Source organism: Nothoprocta perdicaria, unplaced genomic scaffold (genome assembly GCF_003342845.1).
Source record: "Nothoprocta perdicaria isolate Ctin4 unplaced genomic scaffold, notPer1 scaffold_11, whole genome shotgun sequence".
NCBI classification, from domain to species: Eukaryota; Metazoa; Chordata; class Aves; order Tinamiformes; family Tinamidae; genus Nothoprocta; species Nothoprocta perdicaria.
Genome location: NW_020454205.1, coordinates 3,005,622 through 3,025,930, shown reverse-complemented (window position 1 = coordinate 3,025,930; position 20,309 = coordinate 3,005,622). Strand labels below are relative to the sequence as shown.

The 20,309-nt window shown below is 42.4% G+C and overlaps 1 protein-coding gene across 1 annotated transcript in view; it reads left to right on the top strand.

Moving 5' to 3' along the window:
* BMPR2 (bone morphogenetic protein receptor type 2) overlaps positions 1–20,309 on the top strand; it is an 80,263-nt gene that overhangs the window by 38,401 nt on the left and 21,553 nt on the right. Inside the window, exons 2-3 of the mRNA XM_026049739.1 lie at positions 4,014–4,187; positions 5,411–5,590. Of these exons, the coding sequence (XP_025905524.1) occupies positions 4,014–4,187; positions 5,411–5,590 (354 nt within the window). The remainder of the gene's footprint in view (positions 1–4,013; positions 4,188–5,410; positions 5,591–20,309) is intronic.

The window sequence follows — 20,309 nt, the reverse complement described above, 5'->3', positions numbered from 1 at the left end:
AAGAAAAGATGAGAAAAAGCAGCCTTCAAGTGCCTGTGCCCAGAACTCACTGACGTTCTCTGTGTATCGCGTGTCAGAGGAGTATGAGGAGCTGAGAGGATGCACTTGAAGCAACCTCCTGATAGGCACTTCCTTAATCACCCTCCTTGTAATAGTTCACATTAAAAAGACATATGCTATCCCATAACCCTGCCTCTGGGGCAGTGATGTTTCCCCAGAGCGATTTCATGGCTTAGGTAAGTCAAATAACACCAGAGACCTTCCACATCTTCCCCCAGGTGGTCAGGGAGGCAGGTGGCCATAATTACCCAAATGGTAGCCCTGTTTGCTGCCTGCGATGCCCGCGAACCCCTTCAGGGCTGCATGCAGGTGTCTCTCCTGCCCGTTACCTTGGGTTCTGTTACTCGGGGTTGCTGCATCGCAAAAGACACTGCCTGGCATTAATCTTTGAGTCCTAAACATGGGTTTTATCCTAACAATTAGAACAAGGGGTAGAGGAATTCTTTGAAGCGGTATCAGCACTTGTCTGTTTTTCCTGCCTTTCCCCCTCCCTTAGCAGTCACATATACTACGCCGAACAGACGTAAGAACAGGAAATGTTGATTAAATACAAATGGATCCGACTTCCTATGCTATTAATGAAAACATGACTCATGTTCTAAGGATTTGCAGTTGGATTCCTGTAACTTTTGTATGTGCGTGCTATTGTTTTAAGCAATTATGATTTCCTATAACATAAGATAATCACAAAAGAATTAGTATATTAAAAAGCAGTCACAATATATTAATTTGTTTAAACCCGTCCAAGTACAGATGAATCATGTATTTATGTTACAGTAGCTTTGCAGGAACAAAGGCAAAAATTCAAATAGTAAATGTATGTTGGGTTATTGTTATAGTGAAACAATGTAAGTGTAAGCATCTAGGATTCATGTACTTGTGTGCTGCTTTTCTATAGTTGAGCAGTTGGACATAAAAGTATATTTATAAGGAAGTATTAAAAACATCAGTATAGTATGTCTCCTATATTAATCTGTTTTTTTCTGTAGTTTTGTGTGTTGATTATAAGACCAATAAACACTGTGTGTATATATATGCCTCAAAATGTGCCTTGTGTCAAATGAAATCCCTGGTTAGTATATTTTACGATGAATTTACTTTTTTATAATGAAAATAAAAATCCTAAAAGTACCCCGAAAAYTCTAGAAGCCATCGCTAAAATATAATTGTCTTAATTTCTTACTTATATGTTCTGAAATTAAAATGATGTAGAAGTTTCCCACTTTTGGAGGGAGCCTTTAACATGACTTTCTCTATTTCCAACATAATACTTTTATAAAGTATGAATTTAATAATTGATTCAAGGGGTTTAAAATGTTTGTGAGGACATATGCATCTTTGGCATTTTTTTCCTATTTGCTGTTTTTAGCCCTATGATGAAAGAGCTATTATAGAGTTACACGCTTATGCAGAAACTGCCATCCAAATTAACTTTAATTATCTTCATGCAGTTATTTTTGAGATGCTTAATTTGTGCAGGCCTAATAAGGTAGATGGTTTGAAAGGCCCGTGAAGGAGCCGATGCAAYGTGATTTCCCTTCAGAAGAGGGGGTGCCAAGGTGACCTTGTCGCCGTGCATATGGGGTTCGCTTCTGCCGTGGATACCGGGGTGTTTCTGCTCTGGGCGAAACTGGTTCTGCTTCTGCTCAGCTGCTGGAGTGGGATCATCAGGTGCTTCAGGGCAGGCCCCAGCACCGCTGAGGCCTCCGGGAAGCGGATCTGCCTTTGGGAGTATCCATAAAGGGTGCTCCCCAAAGCAGCCTTGGGGCCTCAGCGGCGCGGCCCCGCTCACGGCCCTCCATCCTGCCCAGGGGTTTCGGCATTGCGGCTTGAGCGGTGAGGCCGGGTGAACAGAAAGTGGCTTTTGTTGAGTGTCCCCTGACCTCCAGATGTTGCCTCCGGGAGGGCGCACGGCCCTTTGCGCTGGGTACTGCTCCCAGAGGAGCTTTCCTGGCCTAAGTTATAGGCAAAGCCTAAGTTGTAATCGGAGGAATGTGCAGAGATCAGCATGAAAACTCTAGTTGTTGGGTGAGTAACCTTTATTTTTGTTGGAAAAGTTTCCCACTGAGATCGTCTGACGTGAAATTGCGGTGAGTTAACTTGCATTTTTATTAGTTCGCTAGGAAAGCGACAGCTAGGCCTTGTGGTCTGTGACCCYGAGTGCTGTGCTTCCCATGCTTCCCCCTCCCACGTCTTCTTATGGGGCAGTAGTTCTTTTCTTTTTTAATCAAAAATGCCTTTAGTCAGAACAGTTATTTTCTGTGTYGCTTGGCTTGATCTGCAGAGATGTGAAGGGGGATAAACATGCTGGAAGAGCCGCCAGGTAGAGCTGCCTGTGCCTCTGAAGCACGGGCACGATCTAAGGAGCTACGTTTCTGGGTGGAAAGCAAAACCAAAGCAGTTTTCTTGACTAGTTCAAAAATTAAAAGACTTTAATTTGTTGAATTATGAAAGCGTACCCTTCCTGGAATTACTTGTTTTTTATTTCTTTAACAAGTCTCTGGTTTTTGTTTGGTTTTTGGATGAAGAAAGCAGCTGAGCACAGCTGATCAGAGCTGCCTTGGTTGTGTTTGGTTGATTATAATTTATTTTTCATGGTAAAAGCAGATCGCGGCAGGGCTTACGCTGCAGCAGGGCTGACGTTGCAGCCATCTGAGTAGTGGGAAAACAAATCACTTCTCTGGGGACCTCACTCTGCACTGGATTCAACAGCCTTCGTCGCGTCCCTGCGAGCAGCCGTGTGGTGTTTCACAAGGACATATGATTCTCTCCTATTTCCATGGTGCTTTTTTGCCCTTCCTCCTYGGAAGACAAGGGGCAGCTCGGGGTCCCCGAGGCGGCGGGGCTGCGTGCCACGCGCCRCCGAGCCGGACAGATGCCTCACGCCGGGAATACTCAGCTGTCGGGAGCAGAGAGGCGGGCGCTGCCGCCTAGTACGTGACCTTCCTCTCCTTAGGAACTCGAGGAACGGCGCGCGTTGAGAAAGGAGAAGTTGTACGAAAGCAACATGCAGCCCRTGGGCCGCCGCGGGGGCACACGGAGGTGCGAGCAGCCGTGGTTGTAGAGCTGCCACCGCCGAGGTGACACGCAGGCCAGCGGCCGAGTGTGCACCACAGGCCGCTAGCAAGTGCGTGGAGCAACCTGTGCTAGTCCTACTCCCAGCCCATGGTTCTTTTGGGGTAGGACAAACCCTGTGCTCCTTAATGAATAGTAACAGTCGGAGAAACGAGACATCTGTATCTGAAACCATGTCTTGGTTTGTCCTACTGCTAGCAAGTCATCTGCGCTAGGGATATAATGAAGCAGCAGTCGGGCTCTGGCCTGCTTAAGAGCTAACAGTTGCTTTTTCTATGATTTAACATTAATTATCCCGAGAGACTGCTTGTGGTCTAGTTGACCTCACACTTTTTGCTACAAATGCTTTTATGGGAGTTAAAGATTTGGGATGAAATCTACTTGTTAAGATACATTGTGCACATTCTTATTCAAAATGYAACTTTAAGCTTTACTGCTGCATAATATTTAACTGCATGGTAATTATGGACCCGCCTTTCCATGGTTTCTATAAAAGGCTATTCAAGGAAAGAATGAAAGTATTCTCAACAGCATGTTCACCGCAAAACTCAAATTTATATTGGCCTTAATGCCTTTCAAAAGCATTCACTGTTTGAATATATTTATTCTTCTCTTACTTCTCTTGTTTTCCTGAAGGAAACAGCTAACAGTTGTCTTTTTAAATTCTGCACCTGTGGATTTCCAACATTTGGACATTCCTTCTGTAACATCTGTTGAGCTTTTCTTGTCCTCTTTGTGAGATTAACTGTGTGGGTAAAGTTCAGGATGGTCTTGAATGTTGTTTTTTTTTAGGAATAGTCATAATAATCCTTTTTAGGARAGTTAATATTTTATAAATAAAATCAGTGACAAAAAATGCTTTCTTCTTTTATCTTAAGCTACGCAGAGTGAGGAGCGGCTGTGTGCGTTCAAGGACCCCTATCAGCAGGACCATGGAATCAGCGAGAGCCGAATCTCTCAGGAGAATGGCACAATTCTGTGCATGAAGGGTAGTACCTGCTATGGACTTTGGGARAAAACACGAGAAGGAGACATACACCTTGTAAAACAAGGTACTTTGCATTTAAATGCAGTAATTTTGCTAATCTTTTAACTTTTTTTATGACAGAGTTGATATCCATCTGATTAGATGCTTGGTTGCAAAGCTATACATTTTGTTTGCATGTTATACAAACACATAACTTTCTTTTTATCTTGCCTTTTGTGATTTTAAATATGAACAGAAAGTTTGTTCAGAACAAATTGCTTCTGAAAAAGACTGATAAGCTCATTTTCAGTGCACAATTAAAGGAAATAAAACTCAAGTTTCTCATTTCTTAGGATGTGCAGAGGAAAATTATTTTCTTGAGAATATTTCAGTATAGTTACCGATGTGCTAAATTTAAAARTAAGCATTTCGTTAAAAATGTATTATTCATTGGGCATGTTTACAAAAGGAAATKGCAAATATATAACTATCTCAATCTATCAGTTCTGGTGGGAATACATTGGTGTCAGGTCTTGTATTTCTTAGAGGTGAAATCTAATTTTTCATTTTCTCAGACTCAGCTCTAGATTAATAAATGTTAATGTAGTGTAAGGCTGTGTGAGAAGTGTGGCACTCGCCCAGGCTATATGTAGTTCTCCCACTCAGAGCTACTCTGCCCTCATGCTTTTCYGCTTGCTTTTCCAAGTGTTTTTGTTCAGACAACATGTAACCCGTGTTGTCTGTATTTGAGGAGAGTTGGTGCAGGGAGAAGGGACTGGCACTAAACCAAGAATAACTCGTGATGCTGTAGCAGATTCAAGCGATATTGACAATGAAGGACAGATGTTTTAGAAAATGCACAAGAAATACCAAGTTGTAGATGCAGGCTTGTTTCCTGGCTGTGAGGAGAGGTCTAGGTCACAAGTAAGTCCAGACTGTGGACCGGAGGGTGATAGTGTTGTTCCTGCTACCAGAGAAATGGTGACTGGCATCCATGTGTTTAGAAAAATCCAGAATTCAGGATTTGTGATATTGAGATTGACAGCTGGATGCTTGTGATGATGGTGTGGTGATGATRTATTGCTTTTCCCTGGTTGTGGTAAATTTTGAAATTATTCAGTTAGTTTAAAAAGTGATAATGAAGCAAGGCAAGGAAATTATGTTACTTTTCATCCCACACTGTAAATTTTAATTAATAATATATGATATTGTTAATATAGATACGTTTAAATGTTCATTTGAAAGAATTTAATGCTTCCTTATTTATTTATTTATTTATTTATTTGTTTGTTTCACCTCTTTCTACAGGGTGCTGGTCTCATATAGGAGACCCACAGGAGTGTCACTTTGAAGAGTGTATAGTAACAACCACCCCCTCCTTGATCCAGAATGGAACATACCGTTTCTGCTGCTGCAGTACTGACTTGTGTAATGTCAACTTCACTGAAAACTTCCCGCCTCCTGATCCTACTGATACAACACCTTTCAGTAAGTCAGGCTGTTCTGTCCTTGCCATATCCTGATTCACATAATATAAAGATTTTTATTTTGTAGTATTGTAAAATGGGAAGCCTGTGACCTTTCTATTTATATATAACAGAAATAACACATGGAATAGAAGTTTTTCGTGTAGAGTTTATCACATCTACATATTCCACAGTGCTCCTCAAAGAATGAGTTCAGTTCTTATTAGAGAAATATTTGTGTAGGCAATTGTCGAGTGAATGTCTTGTTTTGTGTTGTTTTTCTCCCCCCCGCCAAAAAAATGATCTCTAATGCTGCATGCTCAGTTTTTGGATGCCCAACTTCAGAAACCTCTGGGGACTTTTCAAAAGGATTCAGACTTCTGTAAAAATATGCCAGCAAGTTCATTAAAATCATGGCATATTTGAAAAATCTGGTGTATCTGTTCAGTCATGGCTCACAGATGGCTTTGAGCAGTAGAACCTGTCTCAGGAAGGGGATTCTGATAAGGTTGCCGAGATGTTCTTCAGCCATTTTGGAGTGCTTTGAAATCTGACTTCTTTCTTACTTTTGCATATCTTTGGCAGAGATTAACTTTGGCTTAGCCTTCAAAGCGTAGCAGTTTGAGCAATGTAATTTTCTTTCAGATTAGATTATCTATTATTTATTAGAAAATCAGCATAGGATATTGATAGAAAGTGAGGTATCAGATCTTATAATCTGCTGTGACAGAAGCAAGATCATTACTCCCCCACACAGTGGTATGATGTCTTCCAAGAATTAAGAACATGCAAAGATTAATTAATACCCCAATCTAAACGTTTGGGTGGCCTTTTCTGAAGAATTCAGATGTTGCATGATAAGATCTCAATTTTTTTTTTTTTTTTTTTTTTTTGGAAGTAAGTGAACTTTTTAATACTGAAAGATCTAGCTAGCCTAGTGGGGAAAGATCTCGGAATTAAACGCAGTCTGTTCTAACGCAGTCCTTAATTCACCCAACTCTAATTGGATATTGCAGCCTGTCTTTCTATTAACTCATACTTTTAATGTGATTGTGTCATCTTCCATTTTCACAGTATGCAGATCTGCCTTTAAGCAGAGAGTGGTTGCTCACCCAGCTGTGTCTCTGCTTTGGCTCTGCCACAAGAGGTTGGGACTGGCCGTTCGAGGAGCTCGTACAGCCTCACACGCTCACATGCAGCCTYACGTGTTTCTGTGCCGGGTTGTTTGTACAGTCCTCAGAGACCACGCTGGTTCTGACAGTGTCAATCCCATACAGACTGACGGATTATGATTGTAAGCAATCAGAAGATTTGTCTATATAGTTTGGAGCTTTTGACATGCAGAAGTTCAAAAACAACCTCTTAACTGCAGGTTGAGCTTGCGTGTCTTAGCGGGGAGAGGAGAGGAAGACTTTTTCATGCTTTGCTAAATAATGCATGAACAGATTCGTTATTTCTCCATCCTCTGTGTTCACCAAAATAACCCTTTGACTAAAAAATCTCCATCATGGCCTCAGCCAGTATATGCACATATTCGCAACCCACAACTTCAAAGGGCCAACTGTGGGTTCAGGGGGAAGTTTGGGGAGATCTGTGTTTGCTGGCTTTGTCGAATACTTATTTTGAGACTTTTGCAGCACATCTGCGTAGCTTTCATCTCTACTAAATGCTTTCCAGATTCGAAAAATATTTCAAGTTCAATATGGTTAATTTTACAATAGTCCATAATGGCCATTGAAATAGAAAGCAAGTAATTAAGGAGGAAAACGCTCTCGCTCTTTGGTCATAGATATCTTGTAATGAAACATTCAAGTTAAAATAGCTTCAAGTGCAAAGTAATAATTTTTTAATTATTTTTTTTCCCTTAAGGCTGCATTCCAGAGTACTGCAAATAAATTACTCTTCCAACAACTTAGTATTAAGAATATATTTTTGCATGATGGGCAATGGATGTATATACACAATACGTGTAAAAAATCCCTGGCAGCAACAGTTGAGCATTACTGGTACAATATTGTTGACCTAAAAAGAGGTAGGACTTTTTTTTCCCCATAACAACACACAGAGCCTGAAATTTTGTAGAGATTTAGAAACTTATTGTCAGGAAGACAGTTTTTCTTGTAAAACCCTGCTACAATGGCTGATTTTTGCAGAGTATCGTCCCGGCCTCTCTTTGTGAGCCTCTCACTGCCGCTGTAAAGTCAGCGCTGCGTCTGGCTCGCAGCRCGCGGAGCCTTCTGTGGAAACTTCTGAGGAAAGCTACAATTTGTCTAAATGTAATTATGAAGGTATGCGGCTGGGTCAGGTTAATTAAAGCAGTAATAGATTGTTTTCATTTAGCTGTTGCTTCTGAGAAGCTGCACTTAGACTCCTGTTGCTGTGGGCAAATGGCCCAGTCCAACTCCCACTGAAGGTGAATTAGATCACACTGGGCTAATCTTGGGAAGCTGCAACCTTGCTCGCTCCCAATGTTATCAGGGCTGCTTTTTCCCAGAGAGTAGCATCCAATATTAATTTGTAGCTGAAATGCCTTTTATTTCCCCTTGATTGTGCATGGCAAGTGCAGCACCTGCTCGGCTCAGCTTTCAGCCAGTGCTCGAGAGCTGCTCTCATTTTCAATGTGCCTAATCAAAGGAAACACTCAGTAAATAAGCATATTCCCCTAGGTGTACTTGGATTTTTTTTTGGGGGGGGGGGGATGATTTGGGTATTATAGCAAGGCAGAATTTGCAAACCTGTGCAATTTTGCTGATTGCACAGGGAATGAGCTACCCAAGGACTAAAACTAGTGCCTTTGAAATGATAGGGAGTCATTGCAGAGCTCTTTCCGTCAGCAGAGCTGCGTTGGCAACTTTGCTCCCCCAAATTGTGAGGTAGGGAAGTGCACCTGAGAGAGTGCCGGGAGGGAAAGACTTCATGCAGTCAATAAGGAGCCGAGGGCCTCTTTAAAAACAAACCCAAGAAAGCCCCAGAGGAGCCTCCTTTGGAGTAGCTGAGCGCTTGTACCAGAGACCCCCTGGGATCCGGGTCTCCCAGCTCTCGCCGCCGCAGCAGGGATTCTCCATGGGTGCCTGGGCTGCTGCYGAGGAGTCGCTGGGACAGGAGTGCAGCCAAGAAGGGTGCAGAATGAGGAGTGGGTTTTAGAGCCTATTCCAGTAAGGTCAGTGATGCAATGGTGAAATATTTTGCATTTTGGCCAAAATTGGACCAATTTTTATTTTACTGAGCCTTCAGTTGCCTTTCCTGTTTTTGTCTAGAATGTAGTGAATGCTTCAAAGAAATCTTGTTTTATTATTATTTTTTTCTTTAAAGGTTCTTTGTTTAGAGGAAATGAATTGACTGTGAGTTTTTTGCGGGGACGGAGGTGGATGCAGGGTACAAATTACTGCAGATACTGAGTAGTGATGTTGTGGAAACTTGTGCAAGTTTAGACTGCCTCCTGCATTRTTGTGGCAGAGGTAAGAGAAGTGATAGTCAGGACTATTGCGGGGAAGAGTAGAGAAGTGGAAGCTCCTGCAGAKCACCAGCACTGAATACAGTAGACAATTATAATGACTTGTACAGGAGTGTGAGTAGAAATAGGAGTGAAAGCCTCATTTCTGTACAATCAGTGYAAGGTTTTGCAAGTCTCTCCAGCACTGTGGTAACTGGTAATGCTTTTTGGGTAAGTTCAGTGATTCTCATTAGAAAAGGATATGTYAAAAGCAGAATCTCTTAAAGACTTGTTAGAAGCATTTAATATTTTAACTTCTAAGACAGCAGTCTCCCAAGATTAAACTAGCACCTTTACTCAAATTAAACATAAAGCTTTGATGTGCAATTGGAGGCTGAATGTGAAATGCTAGCTGTGAAGGCAAGGCCTAGCTGGGCAGGAGACTGCAAGTTATTCCTCTTGGAGAAATATTTAATCAGGAAGCTGAGATCAGTGCTTCATTTCYGCTGAGGTTGCAAAGCTTTGGAAGTGCTTGGAAATGTCTGGATGCATCAGAACCAACAAGCACAGGAATCATTGTCAAATAAAGTAAGAACAAATGCAACCTAATAATACAAAGGTGTTTGTTTGAAAAAGGAGGAACATTTCAAATACCATTTTTAGGAATAAAAAAGCAAAACCTATTTTATAAATGCATTCCTTATTGCTTTGTCAAACTACTGCTTCGAGTGCACTTGATCTGAGAGCAGGACAAGGTGACTTTAATAAAAGCTGTGCCAGCAGGAACTGGTACCGTGTTGTGCTCTGGAGGTCAGAGAACAAGGCCCTTTCCAAAGTTGTTTTGAAAACCCACTGGAATCTGAAAAGGATGGAAGATAGGATTTATCTGTCTCGTGGAAACGCAGAAATTTGTTTGTGAAGTGCTAGAGCTCAAACCACACGTTGTTTCCGAAGACTAAAAATATTTTCCTTTAGTGTCCTTARAGATCTCAAATCTTCACATAGCTGCGCRCACAAGTTAGCTTCTTCATTTGATTTAATTCTCTAACCTGCATCATTGTCCTGTGCATTTCCCGTACTACAAATAAAATGTTTTATTTAACAGTTTCAGGTTTAAAATGAAGAAGGRAAACCTCCCTTTTCTGCAATATAATCCGTGGGTTTTGCCTTTTTCAATAAGAGCAAACAATTCATTTGACTAGCGTCCTTAAATGGGCAGTTCAGTTCTTTGCATCGAGGAGAGCTCTTGAGGAACTGGTGTCTGTGCTGGAGAGGAGCTTCTTGCAGTTGCCAGGGCTTCTGTGCTCCTGCTAGGACCTTAATGATCTCCAGAGATCCTTGGGTTACACCAATACTGTAAATACATTTTCCATTTACTGGAAATATTGAGTATAATCTGACTATAATAAACTCGAGCCCTGACTGTGACAGTGCACGTTGCTTCCCTGCGAATGCCTTACAGACGCAAGGCAAAAGGAGATAAGGCTCGTGTGACCAAGGCTCTTTCAACATGTTCTAGTGAAAAGGTGGGCTGTAAATAAAAATGGTAGCAGATAAGGAGTTATTTCACATCCTCTGTTATGGAGGTTAGATGGAGACCAGGCAAGGATGATGGATGATTTTTAACTGCAAAACATGTGGTGATAAACTTGATTCTAAGCAAATTCTAGTCTGCTGTTTAGGAGACTTGAGAAGTGTTGGGAGCTCTCTGGAGGACAGATATAGTTAGCAGTCTGCTTTTGGGGAATGTTCTGGATTAACAGGCTTTAAAAAATACTTCCTGAAAGTGGTAGAAACTTTCTAAAACGGGTCAATAATGGAGCGTGGGTGTCTTTCAAAAACACTCTTGTGAGCAAGTTCCCACTGAGGGCAGGCTAATAACAAAATCTGCTTCTAGGAAATAAACTGAAAAAAGAAAAGCGTCCTAGGAGGTGAAACATGTCCCCAGTTGTCTTCATGTCTCAACTTCTTGTAAAGCATTTCTCTATTAATCTTGAATGTAGGAAGTTGTTTGAAAATAATTACAAGAAGTTAAGTTACGATTAAAAAGGAGAAATATATGGAAATAGAAGTCTGACTAAGAACTAAACAGCTTCATTCTRTAACAAGACATCGACTGTGGCTCTATACTTGAAGGTTAAGCTTGATTTTTAATGTTCTTTCTGTGAAATTCTTCCTTTTGTGAAATTCCTGAAACCAGATCTTCAGTTAAAATTTCAGCTTCTCTGTGGGAATTTCAAGCATCTCACTAGTTTTCTATGGTTGTGCTTTGTAAGAATGCAAGACAAGATGCAAAATGCTTCAGAGACACGTTCAGCAGCTGATTGTTCTGCTCCTGTATGTTCTTAAGCTGATGACCCTGCATGTGCAGTAAAATACCTAGTTATCCTAAAAATTACATGTCTTAATTAGCCAGGATACTGTTTACATTGTGGTCTTACCTAGTGAAGTAAAATGCCATTTATACTGTGTATAGATGTTCTCCTCCTCAGCTGCCATGTGTTGCAAGCTGAGGATGTGTTTTCGCATGGGATTTGTTGCAGTCTCTGGTCACTGTGCAAGTGCTGGTCGTTATAATCCACATTCTCCTACTGTGCAAGACTGGCAGCTCTCCTCATATTGGATTTGATCTGATCTACGGTCTCATTAAGCTTATCTGTGCAAAATAATGGTTAGTTCATGAAAACCTTTCATGTCTTTTCCTTGCTCTTTAATTAGGCATTTCATATAAATCCTATTTGCTCTGGTCCCTGTGCCGTTTGCTGACAAAAATCTGATATAGTCTCAAATACATTATTGATTCCTGGGTTCTGTTCTATGAAATAACATACAGTGTTGCATCCTATCACAATACTGTAAAGCAGGAGCTTTATTTATCGCCACCCCCAGCGATGGTGCCGTACTGAAATACAGCCCTGGTCTTAGGTGCAGATAACATGAGAGGCATCTTCACTCGCCCTGCAGAGCATTTCATAAAACAAGAATTCAGTTAATAATGTGYTTCCTTCTCAGAAGCATAGTGTTGTCCAGAAAAAAGAAAAATTGGGACCAAAAAAGGCTCAAAAAGGAWCAGTGATTAATGACCTCATCTGAAAAGCCAGCATCTTTCTAAATATCTAGCAGAAGTTTTAAGTCTTCTTTTGTGTCTTTCCATTTTAGCTTTAAGTTTACCTGGATGCAGCTATTCCCAGTCATCTTCCATTTTTCCTCTCTTTTCATAGATTTAGGAAYGTTGCTTCCTTATTTATGGAAATAGCTGTTATTGATGTATATCATTCATTATTATTATCACCCTTTTTWAATATTTAATAAATAGAAAGAGCAGCGCCCTGTTGCTATGGTCACTGACACACAAGCATTTTAGCTGGTAGGCTCTGTGTTTATTTGCGGGTGTGTGTGGGCGTGTGAGAGACAGACAGACTTTTGCCTTGCTGCAATCCTTATTATACTGAATTTGTGATAGGAAATCTGACTTTTAATGCCAGCTGTTAGGAATCTGCAGAACATATTTTTTAGCTTCTGTGCTTTCATTTTCGGAATAACTATAGATCTTTCTAAATACTGAATGTAATCAGATTTATGTTGCATGTCCGTATAGCTCCTGTCAAAAGACTGTTTTGATGATTTCCATTTTCTTTTGAGACACTGAAGTATTTATTCTGTAACACATTTGATAATTTGAAAGGAATTGATGTATTCTTTAGTCTTCAAATCTAATTTAGACCAGCTTTTTTATTTATTTATTTTTATTTTTATCTTTTGTTTAGACCAGTTTTTAATCATTTGGGTTAAATTGCAGAGTACCCATTCATAAAAATCAGATTCATGAAAGAATGTTTAATATATAGTTAGATCTGAAGGAGAGAAGTTAGTGATTCAGTCCCTGAGGGCAGGTAAAGAAATTGAAAGAGGGAATTCCAAGGAAATAAGGGGTTTTCTCTCATCTTAGCTATTGCCTTAGCTTTTTCCAGTTTTAGGGCAGAATAAGAGATTGAAGCGTTTCTAATAGGTTTGAGGACGGACTATTTTCCTAAGGCCTCTAACAWGAAACTGTGTTGAGACCAAGTGGCAGTTGTTTGTGATTTAGTTCTAACACCACTGGAAATGTCGGGGCGATAGACTCAGTGTTTCCCGAATGGTGAAATTCAGTGTTGCACAAGAAAGTACTATTTGTATCAGAATTCAAATTATGAGCTTGTATATAGTCACTTATATTTATGGTCATTTATAGCTTTTCCTTGAGAGGGAGGTGAAGAATAACTTTGCACATGCAGTGCTACAGTGCTGCCAAAAGTCTGCCATGAATCTGGTCACGCTGGTGACACATTTGCAACCATCAGAGCTGGGAAGGCAGAGTCCCAGAAGCGCCACTGTGAGCTCACCTGTTGTGATGGAGCTGTTCAAATACGACTGGAGGATGGTCATTTCCATTCATTCTATATTATTTGAAAATAATTGTATTTGTTCTATATTATTATTATAGCTACCAAATGAGAGTTGTTAGTTTCTTTTCTTTTGCCTTACTGTTGAGAAGCAGGTGTATACTTGATTCCCTGGGTGGCGGGAGCGGCGGGCGGCCGTGGCAGCCCTGACGGCGGCTCCGCTCCGCGGCCTTTGGCGGCTCCGCACATCGGCTCCCGGCCCCGCGCTGCCGCGGCCGGCCCTGCTCCGAAACAGCCTGTGGCTCCACGGGAGCGGGAGCGAGCAGCGCCCGCGGGGTTTCTGTGAGGCCACGGGCACCTTTGATGCCCGCCTCAGTGCCGCAGGGTGTGTGTCTGTTGGGCAGCAAGCTCACATCTTCCTGCCGTCCTTCCTCCCCCTCTCCCCTCCCTCCTCAGCCCTTTGCAAGGTGCAGGGTGCTCGTGGTGCCRGCCGGGGCACCCGCCGCACGCCCGGCCTGCCAGGGAGCAACATCAAACGCGGCCCTCTTTTCATCTCGAATCAAGCCTTTGGATCTGCGGAGGGATTTTGCATAAATGCAAACCGAGGGTTGCGATTTATCATTATTGCCTTTTTCATCTCTGTGCGATTTTGAAATAATCAGGCGCCTTTGAAGTTCGGGGAGGTGCTGTGCCCCCCTCGTACAGCTGGGAGAGCGCAGCGCGCAGCAGCCTCCCTCRCACCCCTGCTGCGCATCCAGGGCAGAAACAACGCCCGCGCTTCCCACACCTTTGTATTTTAAGTCCTAAAAAATATTATCTTCATTGTTTTTGGAAAGAACAAGGACTTTCACGCATGCCTAGAGCAGCATTTGTGGCATTGGAATTGTTTATTTGAAGAAGGCAGGAGACCACGGTGGTGGGGAGGCAGGGGCTGCCTCAGCAGAGCCTGACGTGGCCTCCTGCTCCTGACATGCTCGGTGCCTGGGTTTCCATTCCCCTTTGCTGTGTTCCTCTGGATTTGCTTCCACTTGAACACGCTTTTCTCTTTGCTTTTGTCATTCTGCCCATTTTGTCAGGGTGAGCCCAAGGCCCTGACACCATCCTGGAGGGAAGAACGGACACGTAAGGGCACAGAATAGTGGGAGAGGGGGCCCTGTGCTTTGCAAATTACAGCTTTTCCTCCTAAATGAGGATACCAGTGTTGGGAACAGATCCAACGCTTGCACAGCGCAGTCGTGCTGTTTGAGAGGGCACTGGCCAGGCATGCAGGAGCTTTAGGAGCTGTAAATAGTGCTAAGGCAGGCTTAACTTGTGGCTCTGTAGCATGTATCTTCAAATTTAAAATGGTAAGAACATTTAGATAGAAAAATATGTCTGCACGGGGATGTTTTCGAGTACAGAATGTATTGTTGAATTCAAAGTAGAAGGAGGAACTAAGTTTTAGTACCAAAATATTTGCCAAATTTAAGAGGATGACAACAGGCCACCTCAATGTACTAATATATAGTAAGCTGATCTAGGCCACTAACTGTGAAGTACCTGGACACGGAAGTGTAATGCAGGGTTTTGTCATAAACTCTTTCCCACTCTGTCTCTTTATACTGCTGCTGTGTTTTCACTTGCATCGCTTAGTTGTTGAGATTGTGCTGCGATTTGGTTTCTGTTGCATGTTTATGGTTTGGATGAGTCTGGCGTACAGTTACATCCATTACAGCTGGTTATTTTCCCTGCCTGTTAGAGCTGAAGGAGGAGGAAAGAGTCTGGAAGGGCCCTGCAGTCACTCGTGGCTCCCTGAGAGGGGCCCTGATTCCTGTGCGGGGCAGGCTGGGCTGAGGGCAGCGTCGCGGGCGCAGCCGGCACGGCCGCCGCCGCCACGGAGCACAAACATCCGGCCGGAAAACCGGCGGAGCGGGAGGGAGCGCGGGCTGGCGCGGAGAGCTCCGGCCTCCGCTCCCGCCGCCCCAACCGCCCTTCCTCTCCCAGGAATCGCTGCCGAGGTCGCGCACCCGGATGGAAATGCGCATTTTTTTGCTCTGTTGGCACGTTTGGGCGCTATTTTTAGAGCGGCAATATTCCTGGGAATGTTAGGCATATGAGCTACTTAACTCCGGAGCCTGTCGGATTTAAGGCAGCTATCCCGGGGCGCTGTGAGGTGCTCACTTTTTGTGCTGCAACACTCKCCTTGTTCTTAGCCTGGTGTTTTTACAGATGCTGGCAAAGAGCCATCGTGTTCAAACTGGTGTCACCAAGTGATGCAGTAGGAGGAAGACCCTCTGGTCCAAGATCAGTGCGAGGGGATAACGTGAACAGCCTCTTATTAAACAATATTTTTATGAATATTTTATTTTGATACACACGATGCTCCCAGCGTCTGGTTGGGTGGCCGAACTTTCTTGCAGCAGATAAGCATCAAGCACGGCTCAGGCATGTTCAAGTGCAGTTTGCTTGTAGAAGCAAGATATTCCTTTTCATCTCTCTAGTAACCAAGTGCTTATCTATTTGTAGGCAACTTCAGAAAGATTATCTAAATATGATGATGCTTTTGCATTGCTAATAATTCTGCATATATCTCGGTTATAGGGAGTATCTAGTAGTATTAAAATTAGCCCAAAGTCTTCTGATGACACAGGGGAAAAAAAAAAAGGGGGGGAAAAAAAGGCAGGCAGAGCAGAAGAGTTGAGTTTTTGCCAGCTCAGGGGTTATTTCTTTACAAAAGTGACAAGCTGCTAATTCATGACTTTGTATCTGGTTATCAAAGAGAGGGAGCTGCGAGAGGTTGCATAACCCAGGCCTCTGCCAAGGAGAAGATCACACATTCTGTATTTTTATTACATTCCATGCGTCAGCGCGGCCTTCGGCTTTCAAAGCAAGCTGCAAAAAGGCAAATCTAAGGCAGACACCCCGGACCGCAGCCAGAGGTACCCCGAGCAGCAGGGAAGCAGGAGGATTCCCCTTCCCCGGCCAGTGGCCGGAGGGCAGCGAGCCCAGATCCAGCTGTGTCCCAAGGCACCTTTTCCTTGGAGAAGGAAGCTTTTGCAGCCCAAACCTTGCTGCAGTCTAGGCATTTTCTGCAGCAGCAGAGGGGAYTGGAGAGGCAGCACTGCCAGGTCGGGAGGTTGCTGCAGGTTTCAGGGAACTTTGGTGCTTTCTTAAAGTCCAAATTTGGTTCTGCTGTGAAAAATCAGTAAAGAAATCTGGTCTTCCTGTAAGTGGAGAAGGGCAGGAGAAAATATGTGGTTAAGGACAAGCCACAAAAACATGTATCTCTGATCTTGTATAAGAATATAAGYTCAAGCAAATATGATGATGCTGGATGTGAGATGGTAAAATATTGGTGATGGTTTAGATTTGCCTTCAAATAATGGAATGGTTGGAAATAAATACAGACTTTCTGCTTCATCTCAGCCTTGCAGGCTGGAATAGAAACCAAGGATTTGCTCTGAAGTTTAGAGAGAAAACATCCGTTTTTAGTTACAAAAGAAAATTGCCTTAGGGTTACTGGTCAGGGCTATTTTATTAAGGAATGTCTCYTCATCTCCCACAAAAGCACTGTTCCCATTAACTGCTTTTCATCTTCCCAAGCGCACAGCGCTTGGTCTYTCTTAGTAGGTGTTTCCTGGCTAATCTCAGGCTCTGCATTTGGATACCTGCAAGAACCGTGTGTGAAATAATATTTCTGACCTTAATTTTGGTTTCAGTATTGAAGGTGGTTGCTTTGATGAATAGCAGATATTTATGTTCTATACTATTCCATGCTATTACAAAATGTCAACACGATTTTTACTTCTATTAATAATTTGCCAAGTACTGATGGATGCAGTCTCATTTCAAAATTACAGACTCGTAAAACAGAATTAAGATAATAGTCATTTTAGAGCATGACCCTGTGAAAGCTTAGGTGAACTGCAAACATTTAGGAAAGGTGATATTAYAGAAAGGCTGTTTCCCCCCACTTCTGTTATTCTCGGCTGTCTATAGTTTTACAGAAACTGGAAGTAGCTCCTGCCAGGGTTTGTTGTAGAGATTTCTAGAGAACAACTTAGGGTATTCCCACCTTGTAGCACTGACTTAACTAAAAATGTGGTTTAAGGGAGTTTAAATCAGGGTGCAGCTGTGGTTCTTTTGYGAGTGTACAAAAGGGTGACCTGGTCCCTGATACCTAACAGACTCCTAGCATGTGTTTCCTCAGTACAGGTTTTCTGCCTCGGTTTTTCTTCCACCTTTTCTTGCCTCCGCCAAACGAACTTGAGATTTACTTGGAATAATGGGAGTCACTTTGGGTGCRTTGTTGCTGTTGGAGGCATTCTTGTCCTTGCCCGAGCGTGGTGGAGACTGCAATCTCTTGTTGCAGGACCCCGAATCAGGAAATGAATCAGGAATGAAGCAATGGGCGGTCAGTTGAAATGCTGATTGCCATCCAGAACAGAGCTGAAAAAGGAACTGATTAAGTGTTTTGGTTCGGCTGGAATGTACAGCTCGAGCGCAGTAAGGAATGAGTAGGTCTTTTATCCTTTGGGGAAGATTCGTGAGACACATGTGATAGAACCCATGCGTAGACTGAACGGATGAATTTACTGCTACTTGGATGGAATTCAGTGGAATTTCATAAAAAACTATGAAGCAAAAATAGAGATTTTAAAAATACTATTGAAATACTTTTTTCTTTTTTCTTTATTAAGAAACTGGGAATTAAGTCATCCGGGCCATGCCTCTGTCACCTGGTCAGCAAATACAATTTAGAATTAGAATCGAAATCTCTGAGTCCTTGGAAAAACTTGGTAACAATGTATTTTCTTCCAAAAGATTCAGCCCTTATCCCTGAGTTAAAGTGAGTCCAACTGGGCCACTGTGAAGGATACATGATTCTAAAAGCAAGAAGAATTAATTATACTTGAAAAGTCACTTTTATAATTTCCAGAGCATATTTGCAGTCATGTGCAGCTGAAGGCCACATTGCCCACACACTTCATAGCTCCATCTTGTGCTGTGTTTATAATTTCAGCATAAGGTTTCCCTCCTGCTTCTGATCTCATCCCCAATATCGTCTAGATTCCTTAATAGAAAAGTAACTTCTTTGGCACATTGGCAGTGAGCATATTGAATCGATCACATCAAAGAAATACTTGCAGGATGGCGTTAAGACTCTGCTCCCTTTTCACGCAAGCTGTCCGGGCAGAGCTTGGGGCCCCTGTGTAGTTTCACTGGCTTTGATCACAGGCCCTACAGCTGTAGCTGCCTGGAAGGATCAGCAGCAACCRGAGTGCGGCGAAGGCGGACGGAGACTCTTCCCCCTGCTCCTTCCTTCCAGCGTTGCTGGAAACCTGCGGATACAGCCGTAAAAGCAAATAGGAATATTCTTGTATCTATTTGGCAGGTAGACCTTTTAGTTTCTACAACATATTCCTGCCAGAAATTCTGAGGGGACATTGATTATTTAAAACTAAAACAGACTAAAAGATTTTTGTTATGTAGAATAATGGCAGTATTTCTCAAACGTGTTTTCATGCAAAACTCACAACATAAAATACACGCATACATTATTTTCTAGACTTGTTTACTACTGTAGCTATCAGTAGTTTAGATTAAAAGTAGAGAGACTATAATAAAAAAAAAAGTTTGAATGTAGAGATCTGGTGGTAAAAATTACTTTTAAAAATTAATGGTAAAAGTTAGTTTTACATGCAAATGCTTTTGATTATATGTCCCCCTCCATTTCCTAAATACTGTTGTCAGAGTACAAATGGCTACAAGTATTTTAGGTTGTTTCTGTGTGTGTGAACCACATTTCAAAGCCTGATGTTTCATGTTCAAACATTTAAAGCAGAAAGAATCAACAGAGTTGCTTGCAGAGTTTTAAGGCAGCCTCCCTGTGTGTCTGTGTCCTGATACAGCTTTCAATTACACAGGCAGGTTTTTCCCCGTGGGTTTCTTCCTTTTCCGACATCGCTAACCCACAGAATGCTGCAGCTGCTCCCCATTTCATTCTTATTTTCATCAGTAGGTGGCTCCGGGACTTATTTACTTGCATGTTCTTAACCCAAAGGCAGAGCTTTATTTTCACATAGGCTTTAAGATTTCTCATCCCAACAGGGATCTCCAGAGCGTCTAGGATTTGGCTTGTGGTACAGGAGAGCCTTCAGGATAGTTTTCAGCTTCTGTAATGTGGAAATCTTCTCAATTTCCCACTAGTCACAAGCATTCACAGTCACTCTGTGCTTTCCACTGTCAATATTAAAGGCCACAACCTTCAAACTATGAAGTGGAGAGCATAGAAATTCCCTATGGCTTCTCCTGCTCACCCGGGTGCTTGCTCTGACCCAGCACCCAAGCTGGGGAGGCGACTTGTGCTTTCCTGTCTCGGGCGGAGGGAATACGGAGGGAAGAACTGTCTGCGGCTTTCCGAGTATTTGCTGATGGAAAAGGAAGATAGAAGACGCTTGCATCCTCCTCTGGCTCCAAGGAAGGAATTCTCGAATGTTTACAGGCTCTTGCCATTGGCCATTGTAACCTGTTTTTGTCCCCGTTTCCTTTGACTGCTCAAAATGTTCTTTGGTAAGAGCATAAATGCTAATTTTTTAAATATGGAAACAGGAAGCGTACAAAAGTCTTTCATTTTAGTGAGTTAAATTACAAAGAAATAGAAGAAGTTTCTTGAGCATAGACCTAGATCAAAATATTTTTTGCATTAATTAATATTAAAAGCTTATGTTTATAGTGGAAGGGTTCATTTGAAGGAAAAATATTATTCCTAGTGATGTCATCAGCACTGTCAGCGTTTTTGGCTCTGTGTCATTCAGGAGGACATCTGGGAAGGCAGCAGGAGAAAACCTCTGTGTGGGGCAGTATGAAAGCTTAATTTTAAAAAACTAATTTGCCAAAGTCATTGTACGAGCTCTTGGAAAATATTATGGCAGAGGTGCCTTAGA